The sequence below is a fragment of the Thamnophis elegans genome, chromosome 6 (genome assembly GCF_009769535.1).
Source record: "Thamnophis elegans isolate rThaEle1 chromosome 6, rThaEle1.pri, whole genome shotgun sequence".
In the NCBI taxonomy this organism is placed as follows: Eukaryota; Metazoa; Chordata; class Lepidosauria; order Squamata; family Colubridae; genus Thamnophis; species Thamnophis elegans.
Genome location: NC_045546.1, coordinates 44,258,288 through 44,283,875, shown reverse-complemented (window position 1 = coordinate 44,283,875; position 25,588 = coordinate 44,258,288). Strand labels below are relative to the sequence as shown.

Below are 25,588 nucleotides of genomic sequence, written 5' to 3'. Positions count from 1 at the left end.
TGCACAACTATATGAGTAGAAGCTATAAATTCGTTCTAGGACTTCCTACCAGTAGATGAAACACACAAAGAAGCTCAGTTTCTTGAAGTCCCACATGGGTTTAATTTTTGATTAATTGAACAAAAACTAAAACCTCCAGACGTTATTTCTTTTAATCACAGGAAAGATAACTCTTCTGTGGCTTTGCTGGTAGGAGAGCCAGCAGATGTCTGTCTGGTCTGAAGGGAATTTCCTTTCTCAGGAGAAAATGGCTTAAATAGAAAGGAACAGCCATATGCTGACCATGCACTGTTTAACAGATGCCATAGGAAGCATCCAGTATAATAGGAGAATGCTTTTAAATTACATTTTTTTGAATGTTCAGTTCTATCAGCTGTAAGCAATTGACATGGCCAAAGTAAAGTTTCATGAGTCTTTTGAAAGCAAACAAATAAACAAGAGCTTAGCAAAAGTTATAAAAGAGTGATCAAGCTCATTTAAGGCTTACTTTTTTGAATCCATTTTTATGAAAGCATATAGTTTACTATATATGTGATAATATACTACATTAGGCATCGCAGTATTAGTGTATTTCTTCTACAAAAATAAAGGGCTTTATGAATGTCATTGTTTATTGTATGTTATGTGTATGGGGGGGAAGGGGAAAGGAGGTTTAAAAAAGAAACAGAGAATGATAAAAAATGAGCCTCCATTTCCCTGGCAATGTTCCAGGCGAGGTCTCTGGAGGCACGAATGAAGCATTGGAGGGGTTCAGCTCCATTTTGGCTGGCAATGTGCAGAACGAATGTTGCAGAGCCTCTTTGGTTATTCGTAAGGACGAACAACTGCCTGGTACTACAAGTTTATAGTTTCGGGAATTGTTTGTAAACTCTAGGTGGTGCTTATCGCGTAACTTTGAACGTTCGCTAAGGGAACTTTTGTAACCCAGGGATTACCTATATTTTTTCCACCAGTATATAAGCTGTATAATTCAATTGAAAATAAAACTGACATCTTTTAGAGGGGAAAATTAACAATAAACATACAATAAAAATGATTCCATAAGTGTGCATATCCTTAAGCTAAAACTTTGTTTGAAGGACATTTTGATTTTATGACAGCATTCAATCTTTAGGGTTAGGAACCTATATCTTGCCTTGTAAATCTGTCTATTTGTCCTTGGAAAAGTACTCCAAATCTGTCATATTCCAAGGGCATCTCCTGGGGACAGCCTCTTCAGGTCAATTGGATTCAGGACTGGACTTTGGCTGTGCCACTTCACAATTTTGATCTTTTTCTGATGAAGCTATTTCTTTTATTGATTTGAAGGCATCCGTTGGGTCGTTGTCATGTTGAACAGTAACATTTCTCTTCGTTGTTAGCATTTTAACAAAATGCCAAAATGGACTGATATTTAGAACTGTTCACATTTCCTTCCACCGTGTCTAAAGGCTCAATTCCAGCTGAAGAAAAGGAGCCCCAAAGCATAATGCTGCCACCACAATGCTTTACTCTGGGTACTGTTGGTGATGCATTGTTGTTTTTGTACCAAACATATTTTTGAATTTATGGGCAAAAGTTCAACCTTGGTCTTATCAGACCATAACATATTTTCCTACATGCTTTTGTCAGATGTGATGCAGCTTTTTCAAAATGTAAATTGGGCTTGGATATTTTTTCTTTGTAAGAAAAGGCTTCCATATTGCTACTCTAGCTCATTGTCCAAATATATGCTGAATATAAGAGATTGTTGTCATTTGTAATACACAACCAGTATTTGACAGAAATTCCTGCAGCTCCTTTACTGTTGTTGCTCTTTTCATAGCCTCCCAACCAGTTTTCTTCTTCTTGTTTTTTTTCATCAGTTTTGGAGGGTCCTCCAGTTCTTGGTAATGTCCTGTTGTGCCATACTTTATCCACTTGTTAATCACTGTTTTCATTGTGACCCATGATACATTCAATGTCTTGGACATTATTTTGTACACTTTCCCTGTCTTCATTATATTCCATAGTATATCCAATGGCCTGGAGTTTGTTTTTTGCACACTTCTCCTGACGGATACCTTCCAACAAAAAGATCCCTTTGATGTTTTGTAAGTTCTTTGAAGATTATGATTTTGTTGTAACAGGCAACTGAGTAAATGTCACAAAATATCCTACTAAAGCAGCTGAACTTTATATGGGCTTAATCAGAGTCACTTTAATTGATAACAAGTGTGTACTGACTACTATTTACCATCAATTTGTTTGTCATTGGTTAATTCTGAACATAGCCACATATGCGTGCACACATATGAAATCACATTATTGTACGTTTTTATTAATATTATTCCCCCTAAAAGATTCCAGTTTGTTTTTTAATTGAATTGTATAGTTTATAGGCTATATTAAAATTGGAAAAAATTCTGATTTATCTTGGAGTCATTTTTTTACATCTCCAAAATCTGGCATTTTAATAGGGATGTGTAGAATTTTTATATCAACTGTATATTGGGTGCACCTGCCAGCAGCTGGAGAAAAACAGCTAAGATAAATGGAATGTTCACTCACAGGTAGGCTGGGTATTTTGTGAGGCTTTCTGGACCATGGCAGCTTTGTGTATGCTGGTGGATGGCTAAGTGGGGGAGAAATGGGCACATGTGGGGAATTGCAGTGTCCCTGCAGTTGAAAGTGTCAATAGACTACCAAGTACTAATTCATGTAATTTTATTACATGACTGCAGGGATGCTGCAATGGCCATAATTTTGGGCACAGGTCATAAATTCCTTGGTTCAGCACCATCTTAACATTGAAAGTGTGTTCCTGGCAGTAATAAACTATGATAATATCTACTATTTCAAATGCATGTTAAAATTTGTTTTAAATATTAGAAAAGTACAAAAAATATCTGAGTCTTCCACTCCTTCATCACTCTTGAATGAAATATAAGGAAAAGTTTAATACAATAATAAAGGCGTACATGATTTTATAGAAGCAAAAAATTATACGTAGAAATCTGTTAATAAATATATTTTGCAAAACAACTTTAAGTAATATGGTTTTAAATTTCCTTAATTACTATTATTATAGCCTACCATGCATGCTCCAGCTAAACTCCCATCATTTTATAATATGTCAATTAAACCATAAAAACAAATACATAAAAATACAAGTAATAAAACTATAACTCCTGGATATTGATACACTGACAAAAGTATGTATTTTGAACAATATTCAGAAGATAGCTTATTGTTGTGGTTAAAAGCACTGCAAAGTGGGAGACTATGAATGATCATCCTGGTTTAGGCATGAAGTCACCTTCTGTATCTGACTTTGAGCCAGTAACTTTCTAGGCCTAGGAAAAAGGCAGTGGCAAACCATTTCCAAAAATGTTGCCAACAGCAACAAAAATTATCCAGGCGGTTGCTAGGAATCAAGACTGACTCAAAGGGAAAAAAATTTAAAAGCCCACTGCTAGTTATATTCTTCTTACTCATTCTCCTTTTCATATTCTGTTTATTTTCAGTAATGGTATGTAGAAATATATCTTCATTCATTTTTTTTTTCTATTCAAGTAATAATATCTTCAGTTGCCTGGTATATTTCAACAGCTTTGCTTAAATCCACAGATCTTGTTTTTCATAGAACATTGTTTTTCAGCAACACAATTCTAATACCTATCCTTGTTTTGGGATTATAACTCTGCTAGTTTGCAGGTGGTTTGTTTTTATCTCTGCAGTGGCATATATCCTTCTTAGGCTCATAATTTTGGTTGGATAATTCTTAATAAAATAATTTTACATTATGGTTAACCAACCTGATCAGACCAGGACATTACTATTCATCTTGCTTAATGCTGAGATTTGTCATTAGTTATTTGTCTGCTACCTTTCTACAGACCCTGGCAAGCATTAGTTACAAGCTTTATATTTCAATGTACATATTTTTTTTACAAATTACAGTTTACTTTCCTCAAAAATATTACTTTTTGAGAACTACACACCATGTTGGGCTTTTCTAATATTAAGTAAAAGAAAGAAACTTTCTGAAATGTCAAAAGATAGAAGAAAAGGCAGAGTTGAGTGAGACAGTTCCATATAATTCTCAGCTGCTGAAATGACGAACTGTGCCATACATTTATTTCTCCATTCTTGAAACTTTCTTTTTCAGAACTTTGAAACAAAGTTCAGATATCAGTTCCATTTCTTAAGATTTTTCCTTTCCAATCTATTCACCCTTTTAAATTATAAGCTTAAAAATAGCTTGGAAGACTTTTTCAACTAAATATATAAAACAACTTAAGCTATTTTCACGGAGTATCAATAGAAAGCTTCTACATTCTTTTGTTATTCCTTATTCCAAGTACTAAAATTCAACATTTCTTTTTTTTTACATGCTTATGTTATCTCAATATATTGTATAGGTCTCATTTAGTAGTGATATTTTTGAAGAAAGTAAGCTGTCATTTGTAAAAAATATACACCAAAATATAACATTTATGGACTAGTAAGAAAATAAGTGAGTAATAAATACTGCACTTCCTTTATGAAATGTAAGATTTGTAGACAACATTACCCAACTGCTTTGACAAGAACATGCCCTTTACCACATTGCATAGGACCTTTCACTTCCAGAAAACATGTCCCTGCAGATGTAATATGAACCTGATAATAATCCTACAAAACTAAAACATGGAATTAATTGAAAAATATTTCAAGTCATCAGAAGGTGGGTTCAGAAAGCCAAGAAAAGATTTTAGTAGAAAACCTAAGACATCTCTTTTGCATTAGTTACCACTTCCATATAATCATTGGGTCGGCTTGTGTAAACCTTTGAGAGCTGCAGTGCCTTTTCTACTTACATGCTCTATCAACTTCAATCAACTTAGAGCTGTGTCCAGCTGTGACTCCAATAGGTAACTTAAATAGTGTTTAGTTAAGCCATGTTTGCTCAGAAAAAAAGGGCAAAGTGTTTATTTAGGAGATAAAATATTCCAGCTTCTATTATATCTCTTCTCTATGTTTCAGTATTGTCATAGGTTTTATGTTTACTACTTCCTCCTGCTTACCTACAGACAAGATATTTTATCATTCACAATACCGGTAGTTACTGAAACACAGCAGAAATTACCAGAAATACATCGTATTACATTTCAAATAGCTAATGCTATTATTACTCGATTTTACAGTAGCTATTTGCCATGTGAAAAAGTGTTCTTATGGAGACTATTACAAAAATGACTAGCAACATACTATATGTAATTTTTTTTCTTATTCATAGAAAATATAAAATGATATTATGAATAAAAACACTGTCATTAAAAACTATTCTTTGTAAAGAAATTAGGAAACTACAGTTGAATAACGATGTAATATGGCCAGGATTAAAATGTTTTATTAATGGCAGATACTCATTACTCTTATTGTTAGCATAACACCATTTACAATATATCTGAAATATGCATCTTTTACTATTATGTATGAAATGATAGAAAAGTATGACTTGTATTCTGTACTTACCTGAAGCCACAACAAATCAAAAGAAAAATAGTCATTTAATGCAAGTTAGACTGTAAGAAGTAAAATAAAACAATTATGTTCAGAAAACAATTGCTCAGATCAGAGAAAAAAAACACAAAATATTCTTCAATGTTCTTCAGTGATAACTGGAGAAGGCTGCTAGACTGTGGCATGCACTGGTGTAAGAAAGGAGGAAGTGTCATGCTCTGCTCACAGAGTCTTCTACAACTGTATGAACTATGATCTACCTTTCTACTGTAATGCAGCAGTTTAGTATTCTTTTCCCAACTTCTTATTCTTTAGGGATACACATTCTTCTTAATATTAGCAGGTAGGATGGTTACAGAACTTATACCCTGTGTATCTACAAATTAAGTGCAGATTTAGTAAATAGTAAATCATCACTAAATCACCTTCATAGTCATCTGTTGTGGCCCAGCAGGAGCCGTTGGAGCTGCCACCAGACTCCGACAGCGAGGGGCCCTATGAGTCGTCTCTGGAGGACCCTGGACAAGGTTCTGACTCCGAGCAGGGCGCAGAGAGGCTGGTTGACCACAAGGAGGCACCTGAGCCTTGGACCAGTGGGGAGGAGACAAGGGAGAGTGAGCCGGACGCCAACAGTGAGTTGTTCCTGGATGTCCGGCCCCGAAGAGCTAATAGGTCTCAGGAACAGTTGCGCAGTTACAGGAGGTAATTGCACTCAGCTGGTGGTCATTAGGCTCCTCTCCAGACTATAAAAAGACTGCTTGTGCACACGCCCCTCTTGCAGAAGTCAACGCAGGAACTAATACCAGAGAACCTTATGGTGAGCTTGGCAGGCTGGATTGCTGCCCAAGCTTGTCTGTGCTGGTTTGCTGCCAAAGACCTGTCTGTCTGTTAATTAAATGCCATAACTTATCTTTGGCTCGGAGTGTGTGTTGGTGTGGGACGAGGGGGGTCAGAACAGTCATCTATTGTGTCACCTTCTGACTCATTTAATTTTGTAACATGTGACCAAACAATCTCTTTGAGAGTTTCAAAGGCACAGTTTATAATTTAAATATTAACATTATTAAAAATAAGAACAAGGACTTAAGCTGTGTGGTGGCTTAGAGGTGGAGCTCTTGCCTCACAATCCTGAGGCTATGAGTTCATCTAAGTAGTGGCAAATATTTCTCTCTCTGGGCGCAAAGAGAAAATATCTACTGTGAGCTCCACATAGGTTTCAGGAAGAGCATCTGGGCAGTAAACTCTCAGCTCCATTCAATTACCCTGACTCCACCCTGATGCAAAGGATTACAGGGTTGTTAAACAACAACAACAAAAAAAAAACAAGGACAATTTGGTTTAGGTGCACATCAATTATGGAAAGATACAATTTTGTCCCATAAAAAACTGACAAAATATAAACAGTATCTTAAACCAAATGTACTACAAAAAAGGTTTATGAATAGACTTAAGAGTTCTAATCAAAGATTACAAAAATGTAAGAACAGACCTTACATAGAAACAAGTTACACCTTCCTGTGATCATCTCATCTCCATTAAAAGAAGAAAGCAAGTTTCCTTCCCCATTCTTTTTTGACTTTCAAATTTCAATATGACTAAAGTTTTGGGTCTTGGTTACTTCTGACTCCCAGTCAAGAGGGGACTCTTTGAGAATGTTTTACCATGGAAGTAAAAATGTTGATTCTCTTTCTAAAATATTAGCAATAGTAGGGGGAGGAAGTAGGAATATTTCTGATGCTCACTACTAGCTTTCCACAAAGAAATTGTATGGGAAAGCCAACATCTATCCAAAAACTGCCTGGCTCCTACAGGGGTACTAAGAAATCCAGGACATAAAATATCTCTGAAACAATGATCCAACAGGACAGAAGTTGTCTACTTCTGATATAAAAGTAACAAGAATTAGTGTGGCTTTATACCACAAAGAGTAGAATTTTACATTTTCAGTGGCCTGCTGAAATGTATCCATGTAAAAACCTCTTTGTTTATTGTACATTTATTTAGATAAACTATGATAAAAAAATATAGGTCTAAATTTTGAAACATTTTGAGCAAGTATGGAATTGAATCGTAGTGCTCTGAAATAAATTTATTTGTTTGTTTGTTTGTTTGCATTGCATGACTTGCAGGTTGCAATATTCTCAACATTTTTGTACTACATGCAAATTCCTCTATTTACTCAGAATAAAACACAACATAATGCAACTAACAAAACCATTAAATCTTAACATGAGACTCCAGGAATGGTTGCTATTCTCTTCTACAGAAAACCATTTCCATTAATAGAGGAGCAAACATCTGCTTCCTAGAGATTGAAAAGCCAAACTTGTATACATATTCTAAATGTCAACAGAGACGGAACCATTCAACTATACGGGATGATACTATACAACAGAAACAGAAATAATGATTTGTGGCCCTTGCAAATGATATGTTCCTAATGTGGGGACATGAAAACAGGTCCCGCTATTTCACTTTATAGTATTAGAAGGGCTGATGTTAATCGAAGACGGTGATTTCATAGATATGCAAGTCTTAAATAATTCAAGACTTTGAAAGTAATTACATGTACCTTGAATTACACTAACTGATAACCAGTGGAAGTTCCAAACCACTACTGTTACAACGACACAATAAGCACTTATGACTACTCAAACTGCTAAATTCTGGATTTGAACCTTTGAATATTTTTCAGTTTATCTTACATGGATGCATTACAATAATCCATTTAAGAGTGACAAGGCATGAATAACTATGAATAAAACTTTCAATCCCAGAAGTTACCACATCTGGCAACTAGATATAACTATAAAAAGGGCCTTCTTGTAAAAACTGCTCCATACTCTGAAATCAGGGTATTTGATTTTGGATGATCCTCAAGATACTAATTAGTTCAGCATAGTAAAACCAAAACCAAACCAGAATTGATGACGGAATCTTTCTGGAACTCAATTGCTTACAAACTGAAAGCCACTCCATCTTTCTGGGATTCAGCCTTAACTTAATCCAGATTTGAACTGCCTCCAGGCACTTGGAGAACATTTTATCACATCAATGGTTGAGATGTATAGATTGAGATGTAAAGTTGTATATAATTGTATTGATAATATCTGACTGTATGTTGATGATTTCAGCCAACACCGTGTTTCCCTGAAAATACAACAGGGTCTTATCTTCTTTTGCCCCACGAAATATGGCCTTGGGCTTATTATCAGGAAGGGCTTATTGTTTTGGGGTTGCCGGGTGGCTGCTCCCTTGTGAGCGGGCTCCCGATGAGCCGGGCACAGCCTCAGGGGCAAAGCAGCCATGAGATAACCATGCTCACGAGCAGCTGCCCAGCAAATCCCCTCTCCAGCCGGGCAGAGCGCCATTCACTGACCTAGGGGTGTTGTGGCCCAGCAGGAGCCATTGGAGCTGCCACCAGACTCTGACAGCGAGAGGCCTTATGAGTCGGCTCTGGAAGATGTGGAGGATCCTGTACAGGGTTCCGACTCCGAGCAGGTGCAGAGAGCCTGGTTGGCCACCAGAAGGCGCCTGAGGCCTGGAGCAGCCATGAGAGCCAAAGAGAGCGTGCTCCCGAAATCAAGCCTTGGAGCAGTGGGGAGGAGACCAGGAGTTGGTCCTGGATGCCCAGCTACGGAGGGCTAATGGGCGTAAAGAACAGTTACGCAGTTACAGGAGATAATTGAACTCAGCTGGTGGTAATTAGGCTCCTCTCAAGACTATAAAAGGAAAGGCTTTTCACAAGCTCGTTGCAGGAATCAACATATTTACTAGAGCTGGAGAAGCTATCGTGGCTATCTTGGCAGACTGGATTGCTGCCAAGGTCTAGTCTGTGTGTTAATAAATCCTTTAAGTATCTTTGTCTCGGCTTGCTTTGGTATATGAAGAGGGGGGTCATAACAAGGGGGTATCACTAAGGTGCCAAGCCACGTGGCGCTCTGCCCGCCCCCCAGCTCCCGCGGCTTGGCACATTCGGGATACCCCCTAGGTCAGTGCATCGAGCTCTGCCCGGCTGGAGAGGGGGGGTTGCACGAGCGCCTGTTCCACCCCAGCTTCACAAAGCCCTTGTGCAGCTCTCCCAGGGCACCACCACTGGCCCCCGCCGCTGCCACACTCCAAGCATAACTTCCAAACTCCAAAACTGGGGGCAAGTCTTCCAGCATTGGCCGCTCTAGGAGTGCTCTCTATGGTGGGCCGGCTGCCTTCGGGATACCGCTAGGTCGGTGAGCGGTGTGCTGCCTGGCCAGAGGTGGGGTTGTCCAGGGGGTTTAGTTTCAGGGGTGGGCTTATATTTTTGCCCACGCAAAAAATGTGGCGAGGCGTTAGTTTCGGGACAGGTCGTATTTTTGGGGAAACACGGTATCTTCATGTCTGAGTTAAAAAGGAGTGCATTACATTCTGTAGGACACACAACTAAGAAGACTAGAACTGCAACCCTACTCACATCTTTCCACCACCTAAAACCAGTCCATTACCATGCAGCACATTATGCTCCTCTTCTAATTCTGTTAGGGAGTTCAGAATAATACATTGCCAATGGCATCAGAAGTCACTGAGAGCTCAAACAGTACCAAGAACGTCATTGTCTCCTCATAGCTAATCTACAAACACAATTATATTTATAGATAATAAACTATAGATAATCTATAACAGTGGTCCCCAACCCCCGGTCCGCGGACCGGTGCCGGGCCGTGGAGTACCTGGCACCGGGCCGCGCAGCGGCCGGGGGCCATGATCGCTGCAGCGGCCGGGGGCCATATTTGCAACTTTGTAGTCCTCATGAACGCGCCCTTTCTCTGCCCCCCCCCGCCGTCGAGATGTGCGGGGCTGGGGGGGCGAGGGGAGGCCCGATCCCCCCCGCCCTCTTTCTCTGCTCGCCCCGGGAGGGAGGGGGCGGCGGCGGCGGCCTCGGCCCGAACTTGGGATGCTGCTGGCGGAGGCTGCCTGGGAGACGAAACTTTGTCCGCGGACTCACCTGGCCCGCCTGCCCCGTGGAATGACGGGGGGGCAGGAGGGGGCAGCGGCGCTGCATTTTCCTCCCAAGGAGAAACTAAGGTTGCGGGGGGGAGGGGCGCAGCGCGGCCGTTTCGGGGGAACTTGGGGAGCTTTGCCGTTCCGAGAGGCGCTTCGCGCGCAGCCCCACCCAGGTGGGAGATGTTTTCCTCCGCCGAGGCGGGGAGGGGGGGCTTTACGTAAGACTCGCGGCGCAGCTCTGCCCCCCCTCCTGGAGTGTCACCTGCCTCCCGCCCCTCCCCCCCCGCCGCTCCGCCGCAGCGCTTTTTGTGTCAGGCCGGCGGGGCTCTCGGGGGCCCTTCGGCCGCAGCCCGCCTTCTCCCCCTCTTCCCTTCATGGAGCGCGGCGCGGAGGCCCACCCCCTCGGAAGCAGCCGGCCTCCGCCGCGCCAGCCGCCCGCCCGCCCGAAGTAGGACACAGGGTCATCTTTTTCCCCCGCCGAACTGCAGCGAGGAAAAAGGGCTGCCTGAGCGAGCGGATCGCGGGGTCGGTTCCCCCTCCCTTCCCCCGGCGGCCGAGGAGGAGGAGGCGGGGCGGCCTCGCGGGCTGTCGGCCTTGGCGTGAAGGAAGCCCCACCCCGCCCTGCGGAACGCGCGCCCAGGATGGCCGCCTTCCCACCCGCCGGTCCGGAAGGCCGAGGGAGGCTCGTCTGACTGGTCCGCGGTGATAAAAAGGTTGGGGACCACTGATCTATAACATTACCTAGGACTAACATATCTCAGATAACTTGGAAAGCTGTGCTTCAGTCAACTCTTTCATATTTGTCTAGCTGGGATCTAACTCTGAGAGGATCTGAGCAATTTTGTTTTCCAAACGCTTAGCAAATTCCATGCAAAGATGCATCAAATTATCTTTCTGCCCAATCTTCCTTAGTAGAACCTGACTCAGAAAAGATCTGCTGGATGGTATTCTGCAGATGAAATAAGAGTAAATTATTGTTGGTATTGTTGAAGCCCCAAATGATCTCTTACCATGTCCAGTTGAAATTTTTCCTATTATCTCATTCTATGAACTGTTTGATTCACTTCAAGTATAATTTTACCTAGGGTTTCATTACTTTACTTTCCAGGACACAACCATGGCCTTAGTAGAGCTGTGCCAACTACAGCAGAACTAAGCCCACTAAGCAGTTCCTGCTTGGGTGGCCCAAGCTATTGCCTTCTATTTATTGCAGGGAAAATGATTTATATTCCTGTCTTTCCTGCTTACTCATGTAAAGAAAAAAAATGCAATTCTGAAAAAGTTTGAAAATGTGTGAAATATCATTAAATTTTATACTTGTATTAAAGTTGAATATCACTTTTATAATTTTTTTCCATTTCTCTTATTATATTCCTTTTTCTTCTTTTCTCTCTTCTTTCTTGCATTTTGTACTTCTTTCTATTCTTTTTCTTCCAGTTGAGGATATGTTACATATATAAAGATATTAATTAAAAATTCTTTAAACAAATTAGTAGTTTCAAACTTCAATGTAGCCATGATTTTTGTTTAAAGTTATTGTGTGTTGCCCCAAATTGTTGGGACGGCTTATTTGTAGCAACGAATAAATAAATAAATGATCTCCAGCAAACATTCTACAATAGCACAGAACTAGTACAGTACTTATATATAAAGAATGTATGGATTACTGTGACACGCATGTACTTAGAAAAAAATAAAATAAAACAGTTATATAGAGAGTTATACAGCTGCCACACAAATCAAAACCACTGTTTAGAACTCAAATGATAGATGAAAATATATGAAGTTGTACTCATTTAAGAGTAAGAGATTTTATAAAACTTTAATCTTTACAACCAAGCTCTAAGGTTTATAACAATATGCAGAATTCATGGTATATTATTTAAAAACTGCAGGTATAAATATAAAAAGAAATATATATTAGCTATGGTAGCACAGTGGTTAGAATGCAGTAGTGCAGGCTAATTCTGCCCAGAGTCAGGATTTAGATCCTCACAGGTTCAAGATTGATTTAGTTTTCTGCTCTTCCGAGTCTGGTAAAATGAGGACCCAGATTTTTGGGAGCAATATGTTTAATTTATAAACTGCTCAAAGAGTGCTGTAAAGCACCATGGAGTGGTATATAAATCTATGCTATTGCTATATTCCTATCTGCACAAATCATGATGTACACTTAATTATTCCAATTAACAGAGAAAAATGCAAGGAGACTGTGGAACCTAATCTAGATATCGCTTACCCTGTGCTCTTACTGTGGATATCACTAATCCTATGCACATACTGTGGATATACCAGTACTTTAGTGCACATATTCTTTAAGGAATGTAGTACTCACACTGATAATGTTTGCCAAATAATAATGCACATCTAACACAACATCATTTTCATAATGCTACTGCATGTGTAGATGAATTAGAGAGTTTAGAATAAACATGTAATTATTGAATAAATATGCCATTATTTAAATATACTATCAATGCAATTTTACTGCATTGATAATATATTTAAATAATGGCATATTTATTCAATAATTGCATGCTTAAGGTTTATTCTAAGTTCTCTAGTTCATCTACACATGCAGTAATAATTGCTTTTACACTGCTTCTACATTGTTCATTCATAATCTTTGCCCAGTCTGTATTAGTTTGGCAACATTCTAGACTTATTAAAAAATATTTCAGAATTGTTTCATTATTATATCCAGATAAAACAACATTGGGTTTTTTTTATAATGGCAAAGATAGTATTGTTCAAAACCTTTTTTTTAAGTGCATATATAGTAGTTTCATAAATTACACTTGCAAATCAGGACCCATTGATTTTACTGATTATTATCCATTCACTTGATTAGATATATCATCTCTTTTTATGCAAAGGAAATGATTTTAGTCAGTGCATATAACTATTTCTCATTCTATCTTTACATCAAAACAATAATTCTACTGTTTTCTATTTAAATAGTTGCCAAACAAAAAAGGAAAAAAAAAGACTTACTTGCTACTTCCAATGATGCATTGTGACTCACAGCTTCACCAAGGTAATTCCTGGCTACACAGACATAAACTCCTTCATCAGGCCTACTTTTTCGGCCATGAACTATACGTAAGAAAAATAAAGATCCAGTCGGTAGCAACATCCGATGAGAACGAGGATCATCTTTATCAGTTTCAACCCTTTCTCCTCCTTTGTACCATTCAATTGTTGGAACTGGTCTGCCTTCAGCCTTGCAGTTCAGTGTTGCTGGTTCTCCTTTAGAAACAATTAAATCCGAAGGATGTTCAATAATTCGAGGTGGGAAATCATCTTGACGAAGACGTGAACCTAAAAATGCAAATTACATTTTTAATTTTTACTAGAATTAAAATGTTCAAGTTTGGATTAAAAAAAATAAACCACAAAGATGTACTGTATAATTATCCCTAGTGACCTTAAATAGTTAATAAGTATACCTAACAAGAATTGGTAACGTTTTAATACACAGAGATTCAACTCAATATTCCGAATCTGAGGGACATAGCAGGTCATAAGATGGTTCACAGCTAACCCATTCACTGCAACCCCACTGCGTTGGAGGGTTTGAGGCCTCAATAAAATATCAATAAAGTTCAGATCAAGGCAATACCTTCAATATGTTATGGGTGATGTATTGTCAATCCTATGGTCAGTTGTAATGTGGGTCATGTTGCAGTCTTAGCTCTGTTATGAAATATTTTATGTAGATGACAAAATAAATTTACTTAAGTGATCCTTATCAATTTGTGAATTCATACATTTCTATTTTCTCAAATAGAGAGCATGAAACAAAATATTTCTATATAGGCTTAATAAACTTAAGGATTTTTCTTCCTTTCCTGTTTATTATTTTCCTTTATGTTTATTTTATTTTAATCATTGCAATGTGTATAGTTTCTTACTATATTCTCTCTCTTTTGATGGTTTGTTATACTTTACTAATACAATTTAGGAGAGAAATGTTACAATCTTAGTCATACTGTGTTGATGAAGCAGTTTTAAGAGAAAGCTGGTCAATTTGGGAGTCTGGTTTCAATCTGTATAGCTTAAAACAATGCAATTAAATACAAGATGTAAGCTTAATTTTAGACAAGCAATAAATTATAGCGGTAGGCAATAAGATGCTCTACACACAGATTGAAATAACCGTGTCATCAATACGATTGTGATGGTGTTCACACATTACACCAATAGATGATCTTTTCAAGAAACATTTTTGGTGTATTTCAATACCACACTTAACAGATGAATTGTGCTTTGCAAGGCAAAATAGATTATAAATATACTAAATCAAACCACAACTGTATTATGATTTAGCATAATTCATGAATTTAGATGGCACAGCAAACAGAAAATCATGAAAAGTGAAGTCTAAAATGTCCAGATGATATCAGATGCCTATCCTGGTCTCTAGCATTGTATTACTTCTAAAATTGTAGATATATTTGGCAGACAAAACACTAAAATGTCTTAATATTAATGTCCCTAGTTACATATTTTATGCTCATTTTAAAAAAAATCTTAATTTTTATCCTAGCTTAATTTTATCCATATTTGTATCAGCCTTTCTGCAAATGAAACAAAATCTTAACAGTTCACCTATTTATAAGTTAATGAACACTGTAATTATGGATCAGTTTCTTTATTCATCTGATTAGCCTCATCAGATATGAATATGCAAATCAAAGGAAAAAAGAAAGCAAAAAGGTTACTTTGTCAACCTATACAGCTACATGCTTCTGGCTTAGTAGCAAGCAGATAAATATTTTGCTAATGCATACTAGCAAATATTCAAGCCTTTTAATGTGCCATATTACAACTATCTTCCAAAGCTGCTGCTACTATAAGGAAACTGCATTGAGCCTGAATAGCTACTCTGATTTGGAAACTGAACCCTGAAGCTAATTGAAATAATTTAAGATAATGTTGCTCACCATGGACAAACAAAATGATGATACCCAATTTCTCTAAGATACTACAGCAGTTAAACTCAAAATGCCCACTAACTCACTACTCTGATCTCCAAGGTCAATGTAGCATTAGAATCTACGTACAAGTCCCTGAATTTATTGTTGCAGTCAAATAGACTGTGTGTGTTCCCACCATACTTTACTAATTATACTATACCTGAGTTTCTTTACTATTTTTATAAATGATAACTATCGTGTTCCAGTAAAACTTGGTAACTTGGTCTTCTGTCAACAAAAATATTAATGACACAATTGGTCCGCATCAATTAATATTGGCTTTATGGTTGAGGAAGAATACTCAAACTCAAGGCCCACAGGCTGGATTTGACTCTTGGGGTGCTTAGATCTAGCCTGTGATGCTGCCTTGGAAATAGATGTAGATCCATTTTCACTGGCAGAGGGCTGCAGGAGGATCTTCCCAGCCCAGCCCGGGCCACTCCAGGTGACCCTGACATGAGTGATGTCAAGCTGGCCACACCCACTCCAGCCATGCCCATCTAGCCCCCAGAGGTCAAACACAACCCTGATGCGGCCCTCAATGAAATCACGTTTGACACCCCTATTCTAGAGCTTTGCTTTTTTTCTTCATTTTGTTCTATAATTTCTCATTTTCTACAGAAAAGTTGCAGTTGTTAAATGAGTTGTGCCTTATTTTATACCCTTTTTGCCAGAGTTGTTAAGCGAATCACTGTAGTTGTTAAGTGAATCATGCAGTCATTAAGCAAATCTGGTTGTTGGAAGCTGGCTGGGAAGGTTACAAATGGTGACACATGACCCTGGCACAGTGCAGCTGTCATAAATATATACTAACTGCCAAGCATCTAAATTCTGATCACATGACCATGGCAATGAAGCAACAGTCGTAAGTGTGAAAAAGGTCATAAGTCACTTTTTTCAGTGCTTTTTAACTATACATAATCATTAAATGAAAGGTAAATCTAGTATAACAAAATAATTTCAATGTTGTATTTTGTATAGTCACACAGTTGTATGCATGTCAACCTGAAAAGAAGATTTGAGACTTGATCCTGAATAGATATATTCAGGTCTATGTTGACAGAAATACTGCATGTCTGTAAGTACTATAAATACTCAGTAAGCATCTGAAGTGATGAATATAACATAAAAGAAACAAAGTCTGGTACGAATTAAAGGATTTTTCCATGGAGGAAATGATAAAAGTACAATTTATTAATTCCTTTCCAGAAGCTTCTTGAAAAACCTGTCATGTAGACACTGCTGAATTTTTCTGCTTGACTTCTATTAAAACATGCAGTGAAGGTGGGGTTTTGTGCGTGGTTTTCTACTGCATAATAGCTACACCCATCTAGTGGTTTACAGAGCTCTGGGTTATGTGAGTTATTAGCTCCTGTGACAGAAAGCAGAAAAGCAAAATTTTAGGAGCAATTTTGCAGACACATTTATACTTTTAGAAAACAAAATATTTCAAGCAGCCTTTTAAAGGATTAGTAACAAATCCCTAAAGGAATGTGGCCAACCTCAGTCATAGCAAAACTTTAAAGTTAACATTCCCAACATTCAAGAAGCATTAGAAAACTCCAGGTTAATGAGGTACTAAAGAATAAAAGGTGTGACCCTTTTGCAGGTAAATCAACATGATTATTCCCTAATGGACTCTGTAATCTAAATGAACAGTCTAGCAAAAATACTTTTAAACTTTCATTGTCACTGAGAAACTTGGAAGGTAAACGGCACAAGCAGAGATAATCTTTTGTTTACCTATTACGTTCCCATAACTGAAACAATATTTAATTTATTTTATTACATTTACTTTTAACTTAATACTTCATTATTTCATTTCTTTTAAAATAGAAAAGGATATTTGGGAATACACTAAAAGACTACCTAGTCCAACATTCTCTTCCCCAGTACCAACTAAAATAATATAGCAGCCTACAAGCAGAAAATCAGTGGAATAGCAGCCATGGTATGATATCTGCACTACTTCATAACTTGGCAGTCATGTCAACTGTAGAGTTAAAATGCTTAACTAGTAGAACATTGTGCTCCTGGTGGTCTTCCCTGAGGTAGTCCTCAAATAATAACCACAATAGAGACCAAAACTTATGTTAGTAAGGAATGTATCCATTAAATGAACCACACACAATTTTATAGCCATTTTTGCTGTGCTTGTTCAACATGGTTCTCAAGACACTCCCCCTGGGGAAGATCGCTACATTTATGAATATACACATTTACTTTGTTTTTGGTTAAAATGAATATTTTGTGAGTCAAAAAACAAACCTGTGATAGAGTCACTAGACCCGTGATGGCGAACCTATGGCATGTGTAAAACAGGTGGCACGTGGAGCCATCTCTGTGGGCACAAGAGCCCTTGCCCTATGTCAGCTCCAGTGAAACATGCACATGCCAGCCAGCTGATTTTCTGCCTCTCTGGAGTGCCAGGGAGGCCGTTTTTGCCCTCCTAGAGGCTTGAGGAAAGCCTCCAGAGCCTGGGGAGGGTAAAAATTCCCCCCAGGGAAGAGGGTCGTGTGCACATGCATGGCGTGGTCACACGCACATATGGGCACAGCTCATTGTATTGTGGGTGTGTGGCACATGCACTATCACACACCTGCACACAATTTTGGCACATGAGAACAGAAATGTTCGCCATCACTGTACTAGACTGAAAATGGCAACTAAGAAAGACACTGCAACACAAGACAGACCTGACACAAAGCCTTTCAAGTAAGGAACAGACATATGCGCCCCACCCCCTGCATGTGCATGTCTCCCACATGTCCCCTGCCCCTGCATGCGCAGTAGAAACCCAAAGTCCAACTTGCTGGTGGGAGGTAAGCGTGCATGCATGGCGGATTTGAGTTGGGGCGACGGCTTGTGTGCCCTCAGAGATGGCTCTGCATGCCACTTGTGGCATGCGTGCCATAGCTTCGCCATCATGGGCTTAAATAATACATCTGTTTGGGGAAAAAGGGCTATCTTCTCATAAACAATTCTTCATGTAACCAAAGACATGGTTTATAGCAGGATTACTAATAAAATTAGGGCTATACAAGTAAATCCTTACTTTCCAACTGAAGTTACAACAACATTGAAAAAGTAACTTTACAACCAGTCCTTGAATATGCAGTCATTGCTGCATCCCTACAATCACATTATTATGATTGCAAACCAGCACATATTTATTTATATGTTGCACTATTGTGACTAGCGATAAGCAATGTCAATGAGGAAGCCAGAAAGGAGTCAAAGTCACAGTTACATTATGTCATAGTTAACAACCATGGGTGATTCACTTAATGACTATAGCTGAAACTGACATTGTAAGTTGGGTATAGTCACATGATGTTTTAATTCATGTCATTTGGCAAGGAACTCATGGTGATAAGCGAAGACTACCTGTTATATTCTTACTATTATATTATTTTTTCCTATAATAATTTTGCTCCAACTTCTATTATATTTTCTAAAGATTAATTTGTTAGATGTTTCATCATACACTGGGTAACAGTTCATATTGTCATTTTTAAGGGCAAATCAGATCTCCCCATCCTGAAGTTGTAAACCTCCCTTAAGTCCCAGACATGTGAGAAAAAAAGCTACTGAACAATACTAGAAAAAGTGTTAGGAGAAAAGCAGTTGGGATCCATCAAGATTTTCATTTTGTCCATATTAAACCTAATATGGTATGCAAGCATTCGTGTTTAGATGTAAATATATATTTATTTATTTTTATTAATCCAATCCATCAATTTAGGTTGAAAAATAAAAATAAAAATTCTCATAAACAGCAAACAGATGGCAATTCCAATCAATACTTAAACTGGGAGAAGAGCCAGATATGAGGCCCAAAAGAGCCTTGAAACTAATGTGAGTGGAATATCACCAGTGAGAATTCACAATCCAAAACAGAAAAATAGGAATTTCTCAAAAGAATAAAAGAGGCAATAGCTGTGGCAGGAGTATCTGATGCTTCAAGATCATGAAGATACATTCCATACAAGAGGCAAGATCATTTCAATTGACTGTTCTGCCTGGACCCCTGACTGAAAGGGAATATGTAAATCAGTGTGACTGAAAAAGAATTCCTCCTAATATCAGGGAGGGAGGGAGGGAGGAAGGGAGGGAGGAAGGGAGGCAGGCATATCCGCTGAATTCTATGGGATGTACTTCCATAAAACTATAAAACCCATTTCTTGGCTATTAATGATAATAGGGATATATGTGGGAAGCTGTTGATGTCATGAGTAGGAACAGAAAGCTATGTCAGCAAGTGTAACACCTGTGCTATGATTAAAGACTGTCTTCAACCTAGAGATAATTGAATTTGTTTTAAAATCTTGAATATGGTTTCTTAATAAAATTTGTTTAACCCACTATCTATTTTGAATTGTTCTATTTATTTGTAACATCTAATACTGTAACAGTAGTATCAGCATAGCTCATCTATTATGATGTTTCACACACAAAAAGGTACCAAATTCTCACAGATGGAGGACCATGATTAACATTTTCAGGTATGTTGGGACATATGCTACACTGCATGCATACAACAAACTGATCTAAATATGTAAATGCCTTTTGGGGGAGTGGGAAAATTCATATATTTGAATTTCTGATATTTATTTATTTTATTTATTTATATCTTACCTTTTTACAAATAACTTTTGGAACGAGCTCCCCGTGGAGATTGGACCCTCTCCACCCTTTGGGTCTTCCGGACGGACGTGAAGACCTGGCTGTCCCAGCAAGCCTGGGGTTGAGTCCCCCCCCCCACTCGAATTTGCTGTGTCTGTTGTGCTTTTAAATTGTTCGTATTGTCCGATTGTTTTTGTCTCACTTTTTGTAATTTCCCCTCCCTTGGCTTTTGTTCAGCCGCCCTGAGTCCCTTTGGGGAATAGGGCGGCCTACAAATTGAATAAACTCCAAACTCCAAACTCAAGAAAATGAACCTATCCAACATACACCTTCCTGCCCCTATTTTTGCCACAGCAGGAACCCTGTTAGATGAGTTGGGCTGAGATGCAGTCACCCAAGGCCACCCAGCTGGCTGTCATAGCTAAGTATGTACATTTCATACATACATATGAACAGTTCATTTAGTGACCATTCAAAATTACAACATAAAGTGACTTATGACCATTTTTGACACTTATGTCCATTGCAGCATCCTCATAATCACATGATTTACATTCAGATGCTTGAAAACTAGTTCATATTTATGACAGTTGCAGTGTCCTGGTTCACTTAACAAATATGATAAGATATGATAAGAAAAGTCATAAAATGGGACAAAACGTATTTAACAAATTTCTCACTTAGCAACATAAATTTTGGGTTCAATTATTGTCATAAGTTGAGATCTACCTGTATTATATCTATGAAATGCTATGTACATAGGTACAATTGCTTTAATATGCCTGTTAAAACAATCAATGAACTGTAGTTATAGTATGTTTCTAATATTTGCTTGATATTTGTTTCTGATATATGTTCTTACTCAAGAAACAATACATTTTCCTTTTAACTCTATCCTGCTTTTTAGTTCACCAGAATTTATTTTAGCACCTAGCACATAATAAAATGAACAGAATTTAGTGACAACCCACATAAATAAAACTACGAACTTTTAGTGGCATATAATCTCAAGAGTAAGAATTCTAGCAATAACCATCATTCAGATGTTCTCAGTTACTTCTGAACTGTACTGAAGACAAAGTAATACAGAAATATTGCTCTGTTTAAATAAGTATTCATAAAACTAAGCAAGATATGACCTCAATGCATACCCCCACTGAAAGAATTTACATTCTCACATCACAATTTTCTAGAAGAACAGAATAGTTAAAGGGTATTAACTGTAAAATGAGCTACCACCATTTCATTTTCTGTCCAGATTTCCTCAGGGTTTTCTTACTGCCAATTCAACATTGTCAACATATCACATTATACAGCAAATCTGCAGAGCACATTTAATTATCTGAATTTTCCCCCTTTCTGTACGCGCAGTTACCATCTGTATAAAACATTGTGAACAGAGGAGCAACAACAATTGGGGGATAGCTGGGGGGAGCATTTTGCTAAAAAATGAACAGAGGTCATGGGAGTGGTTGCATTGCATAGACAGATGGTGTCAAGACACCACTTTATTAGTCAAATTTGGCAGGGGAGGTATTATGGCTACTTTACAGAACACACCAAAACTTAGTATGTAACTTAAATAAATACATTAAAAATATTGTGTTGCCATTTGATAAATGGCATCTCTTATCAACATATTGTAAATCCAGCTATTGTTCATTTCACTTTGTTTATAGCTTCCTCTATGGATGCTATTAGGAAATGAGCTTAAAATATAAAGAAGAAATTAGCCTCTGATGCAGCTGAGCTCAAAAGATGATGACTAAATCTCATGTTTATTACAAAGCTGTAGTGCATATCTGTTCTGAAGTTTCTTGGGTGATATTTTTTAAAAAAGCTATCTTTAAATTTTTAACAGATGACATAAAATTATGGAATTCCAAACAATTAGCCTTAACAGATGTGTCACCAGACTCTAGGGGGTAATACTTTACTGATTTAATTAAGCCACACAAACATAGTTTACATAGCATGTATTATAGCTTATGTACTACATATGAGCCAAACCAGTTGAGATTGTTAAACTATGTTTTCTAAACTATAAAGGTTCAAGTATATGAACCAAACTGCAAAAGGTGCTAGAGGAATATAATATATAAAAAAATGAGAAACTGAATAAAAGTTTACAGATTCTCTGTTAAATTAAGAATAAATTTGGTTCATTAATCAATATGTTATGCAAAAAGTTTAAAAATTAAATATACTTTCTTAAAAAAACTGTATCTATTTTGAAATTTTTAATATTCCATAGAAATGTTCCATAAATAAAACAATATTGTGATTAAATCTAAGTTTAACAATTCCGATGAGTCAATTTAAGCAAATGAGAAAGAATATTTATAAAACACTGAACTCTTGAACATTGTTATTAATAGCATTAATATAACGCTACTACATTAAAATGTAGTGTAAACTAAAATTTGCAATTTAAGCTTTACATTTTATTGAATTAGTATTTTTGCTCATAAAAATAATATCAGCAACATTACTTTTTGCATTATTGATTTATAAAATTATCTATTTTAAACTGTACCTCAAACTAGGACCAACTTGATAATTAACCCACAGTTACCAATATTCTTACAAAGCATGGCCTGGGGACCCAATACTTTTAGAAAGAACAAGGCTGTGAAGGACTGAAAGCAATACTTGTATAATAAGAAATGGCTCCTTTCCTTTCAGCAGAAAATCAGCAATATTATATATTACATACATTTTCCTTATCCTTATGTCTTTGTCGTCGTCATCATCATCATCATTATCATCTACTGCTGTTTTGAGTTAATCTATAAATCAAAGTGCTTCATATGATACATTGTTCCTAATTAAAAGCAGCATTTTGTCTTTGAAACAACACTGTGAACCTTATTTGAAGAACATTTTTTCCACTGGCAGGCCACAACCCACAAAACTAGAAGAAAATTCACTGCAAGCTTTGGGAAAGGATGAAGCATTACTACTGGCTAACTAGTACATTATGTCTGCAAATGAAGCCAGATGTTTGTTCTAACATTTTATTTTATTTGCTGTACAGACTGCTATGGGAAGTAAAGAAGTATTTAAAATGAGCCTTTGTTCATTATATCAAATGTAAAGAATTTGGGAGGGGGGCAGGGGGAAAAGACACAGCATCATTATTTGTCACAGACCAAAGACAGGACCTGTCTCTCCTTGTGTTTTTTAAATCTTTCCAAAAGCAGATTGATTATGTGCCATGAAGTTGGTGTCGACTCTTAGCAACCACATAGATAAACCTTTAAAAGCAAACACACAAAACCAGATTCCCATATTTATTCAAATTCTTAACACTTCAGAATCGGTAAAAGCTGTTAATTCAAATACTAATATTCAGGGATGTATTTTTATGCACAACATTGGCACTGGTCAACTGATTTTGAATGGTTTGTGGCTCAGCTATTTTCATCTGTACATGGAACAAAATAGGGATTTAGACATGCGTGATATGATTCAAAACAGGTTGATGGGGCCAGAAGTTGCTTTGATCCCTGGACAACATTTGACACTTAACAATTCAGGAAAATGAAAATAGTAGGGAAGATGTGAGATGGGGTGGGTCAACTAGTAGGGTGGATAAGTGGTAAGGCAGTGAACTGGTCAGGGAAGATAGAATATGTTATATTGAGTCATCATTGACATATAAGGAGATAATAGCAAGGAATGGAACAAAAATACAGACACAGGCGCAGAAGGGATATGCCATTTTGAAATTGGCATCATCATTGGCTAAAGAGAAGCATGGAAAGTGATGAAGTGATTGAGAAATGGTGGGCCAATAAATGTGCCATGTTGAAAAGGACAGGAGAGAGGAGGAAATTGGTTCAACTTTTCTCTATCTGCCTCATAAAATAATTCCAGACTCACTCAGAATTGTTCCAGGTTTCTGCTTTGTTTGATGTGAAGCACTTTGGTAGAATTGCAAGAATCTGATGTTTAACTGTTCGATTCAATTTAAAACAACATGTTCATTAGCAAGTCAGTTGATTGCTATAGATACCATGAATTAGCTTTGAAAAATAAATAAACAAAAATAAAGCAATAGATTATAGGTTTTTCACATACACAAATAGATTTTATCATCTATTGGATATGAAACTTGTTATATTCCAAGATATGAATGTTATTGTTATAAGAAAAAAGAACAATCAATGAAGCCTGATGCTTAGAGAATTACAGACCAGTTGAGTATATATTTTAAATCAAACTCTTGTTTTTATAGTTATTAAAATCTGTAAATGTTCTTCGATGGCTATTCTGTTCACTTGCAGAACAAACCTCATTTCAAATTAATAAAATAGATTAGAACAATCTTCCTATGCAGGCAGGAGCTTTTTGACTATTCCAGTAAATTTCTTATTATTTAGTACTTAATAACTGTTGTCCTATTTCAGCATTAAGGGGAAGATAACCTACTTTTAATTATTCCACAGATTATTAAGATTATTTTAGAATCTCAAAGCAATGGATGAGACAAAGATAAAAAAATATCTGGTATATAGTTACTTAATTAAAAGGCATCCAATACTTAGCTGTGCTTCTTGTGCAAAAAAGGTTATTTGTAACATATGGTTGTCTAGCAAAACTGTTCCATAATATACCAAAATCCAATTAATTACCGGTATATAAACTATGATGTAAATTGTACATTTGCATGTTAGATTAACATAATGCGCTAGCTTTCAGTTAATTATCAGAAAAGACCAAATGGTCATGGAAATGAACAACTTGGGCACTTAATTTGCTTTATTCAATAAATTTAAGGCAAAAAATTGTTACATATGAATTGAGATTTTAAAATATTTTAGCATTTAATATTTCCATGAATAATAGCAGTACTCAGTCCTGAATCTCCTATATATAGTTTACATTAATTGTGATTTAGCCAAACATGTTTATTAATTTTTACGAGCTTTCTCTAAATAGTTCTCATTTATTTAAGATAAAAGCAATAGTACCATATTATTACATGTTGGCTCGCCTAACTTTAAGAATAAACTACCTTTGTGGGCAAGAAAATAAGTATTCAGAATTAAAGACACATAATTTATAATATTTACATGCATACAAGTCGATCCTTAACACATTCATTAAATGATATATTCTTCTGATTCAGGTTTTCACTTAAATATCTTTGCCAATTTTCATTCCTGTAGTTGTGCATAAGGCTTTATATTAACTCTTCTTCCTAGATAGGAAGACGAGAGTTGCTATTTCCTAAAGCCCAGCTCTCTCTTTCAAATTGTATAAGAAACTATTTTATTAACCATCCAAAATACTATGATTTCATTTAGAAAGAATAAGCTAAAAATCAGTGTTTTTCCCCCCACTGGCTGACCTTGAACCAGGTTTTCCCCAGTCCTTGTCACATATGTCAATTGCTATACAAACTTCTTTATGAATAGAAATGGCCAGCCATCAAGCCAAAGAGTTTGTGTGTGTGTGTGTGTGTGTGTGTGTGTCTATGTTTGTGTGTTTCTCTCTCTGTGTGTTTGTGTGTGTGTGTTAGAGAAAGTATGTAT

At 37.2% G+C, this 25,588-nt stretch overlaps 1 protein-coding gene across 3 annotated transcripts in view; it reads right to left on the bottom strand.

Annotated features, from left to right (window-relative positions):
• ROBO1 (roundabout guidance receptor 1) overlaps positions 1-25,588 on the bottom strand; it is a 229,848-nt gene that overhangs the window by 180,794 nt on the left and 23,466 nt on the right. For all 3 annotated transcript variants that reach the window (XM_032220175.1, XM_032220177.1, XM_032220176.1), the window contains exon 2: positions 13,438-13,764. In XM_032220175.1, coding sequence (XP_032076066.1) covers positions 13,438-13,764 — 327 coding nt within the window. The remainder of the gene's footprint in view (positions 1-13,437; positions 13,765-25,588) is intronic.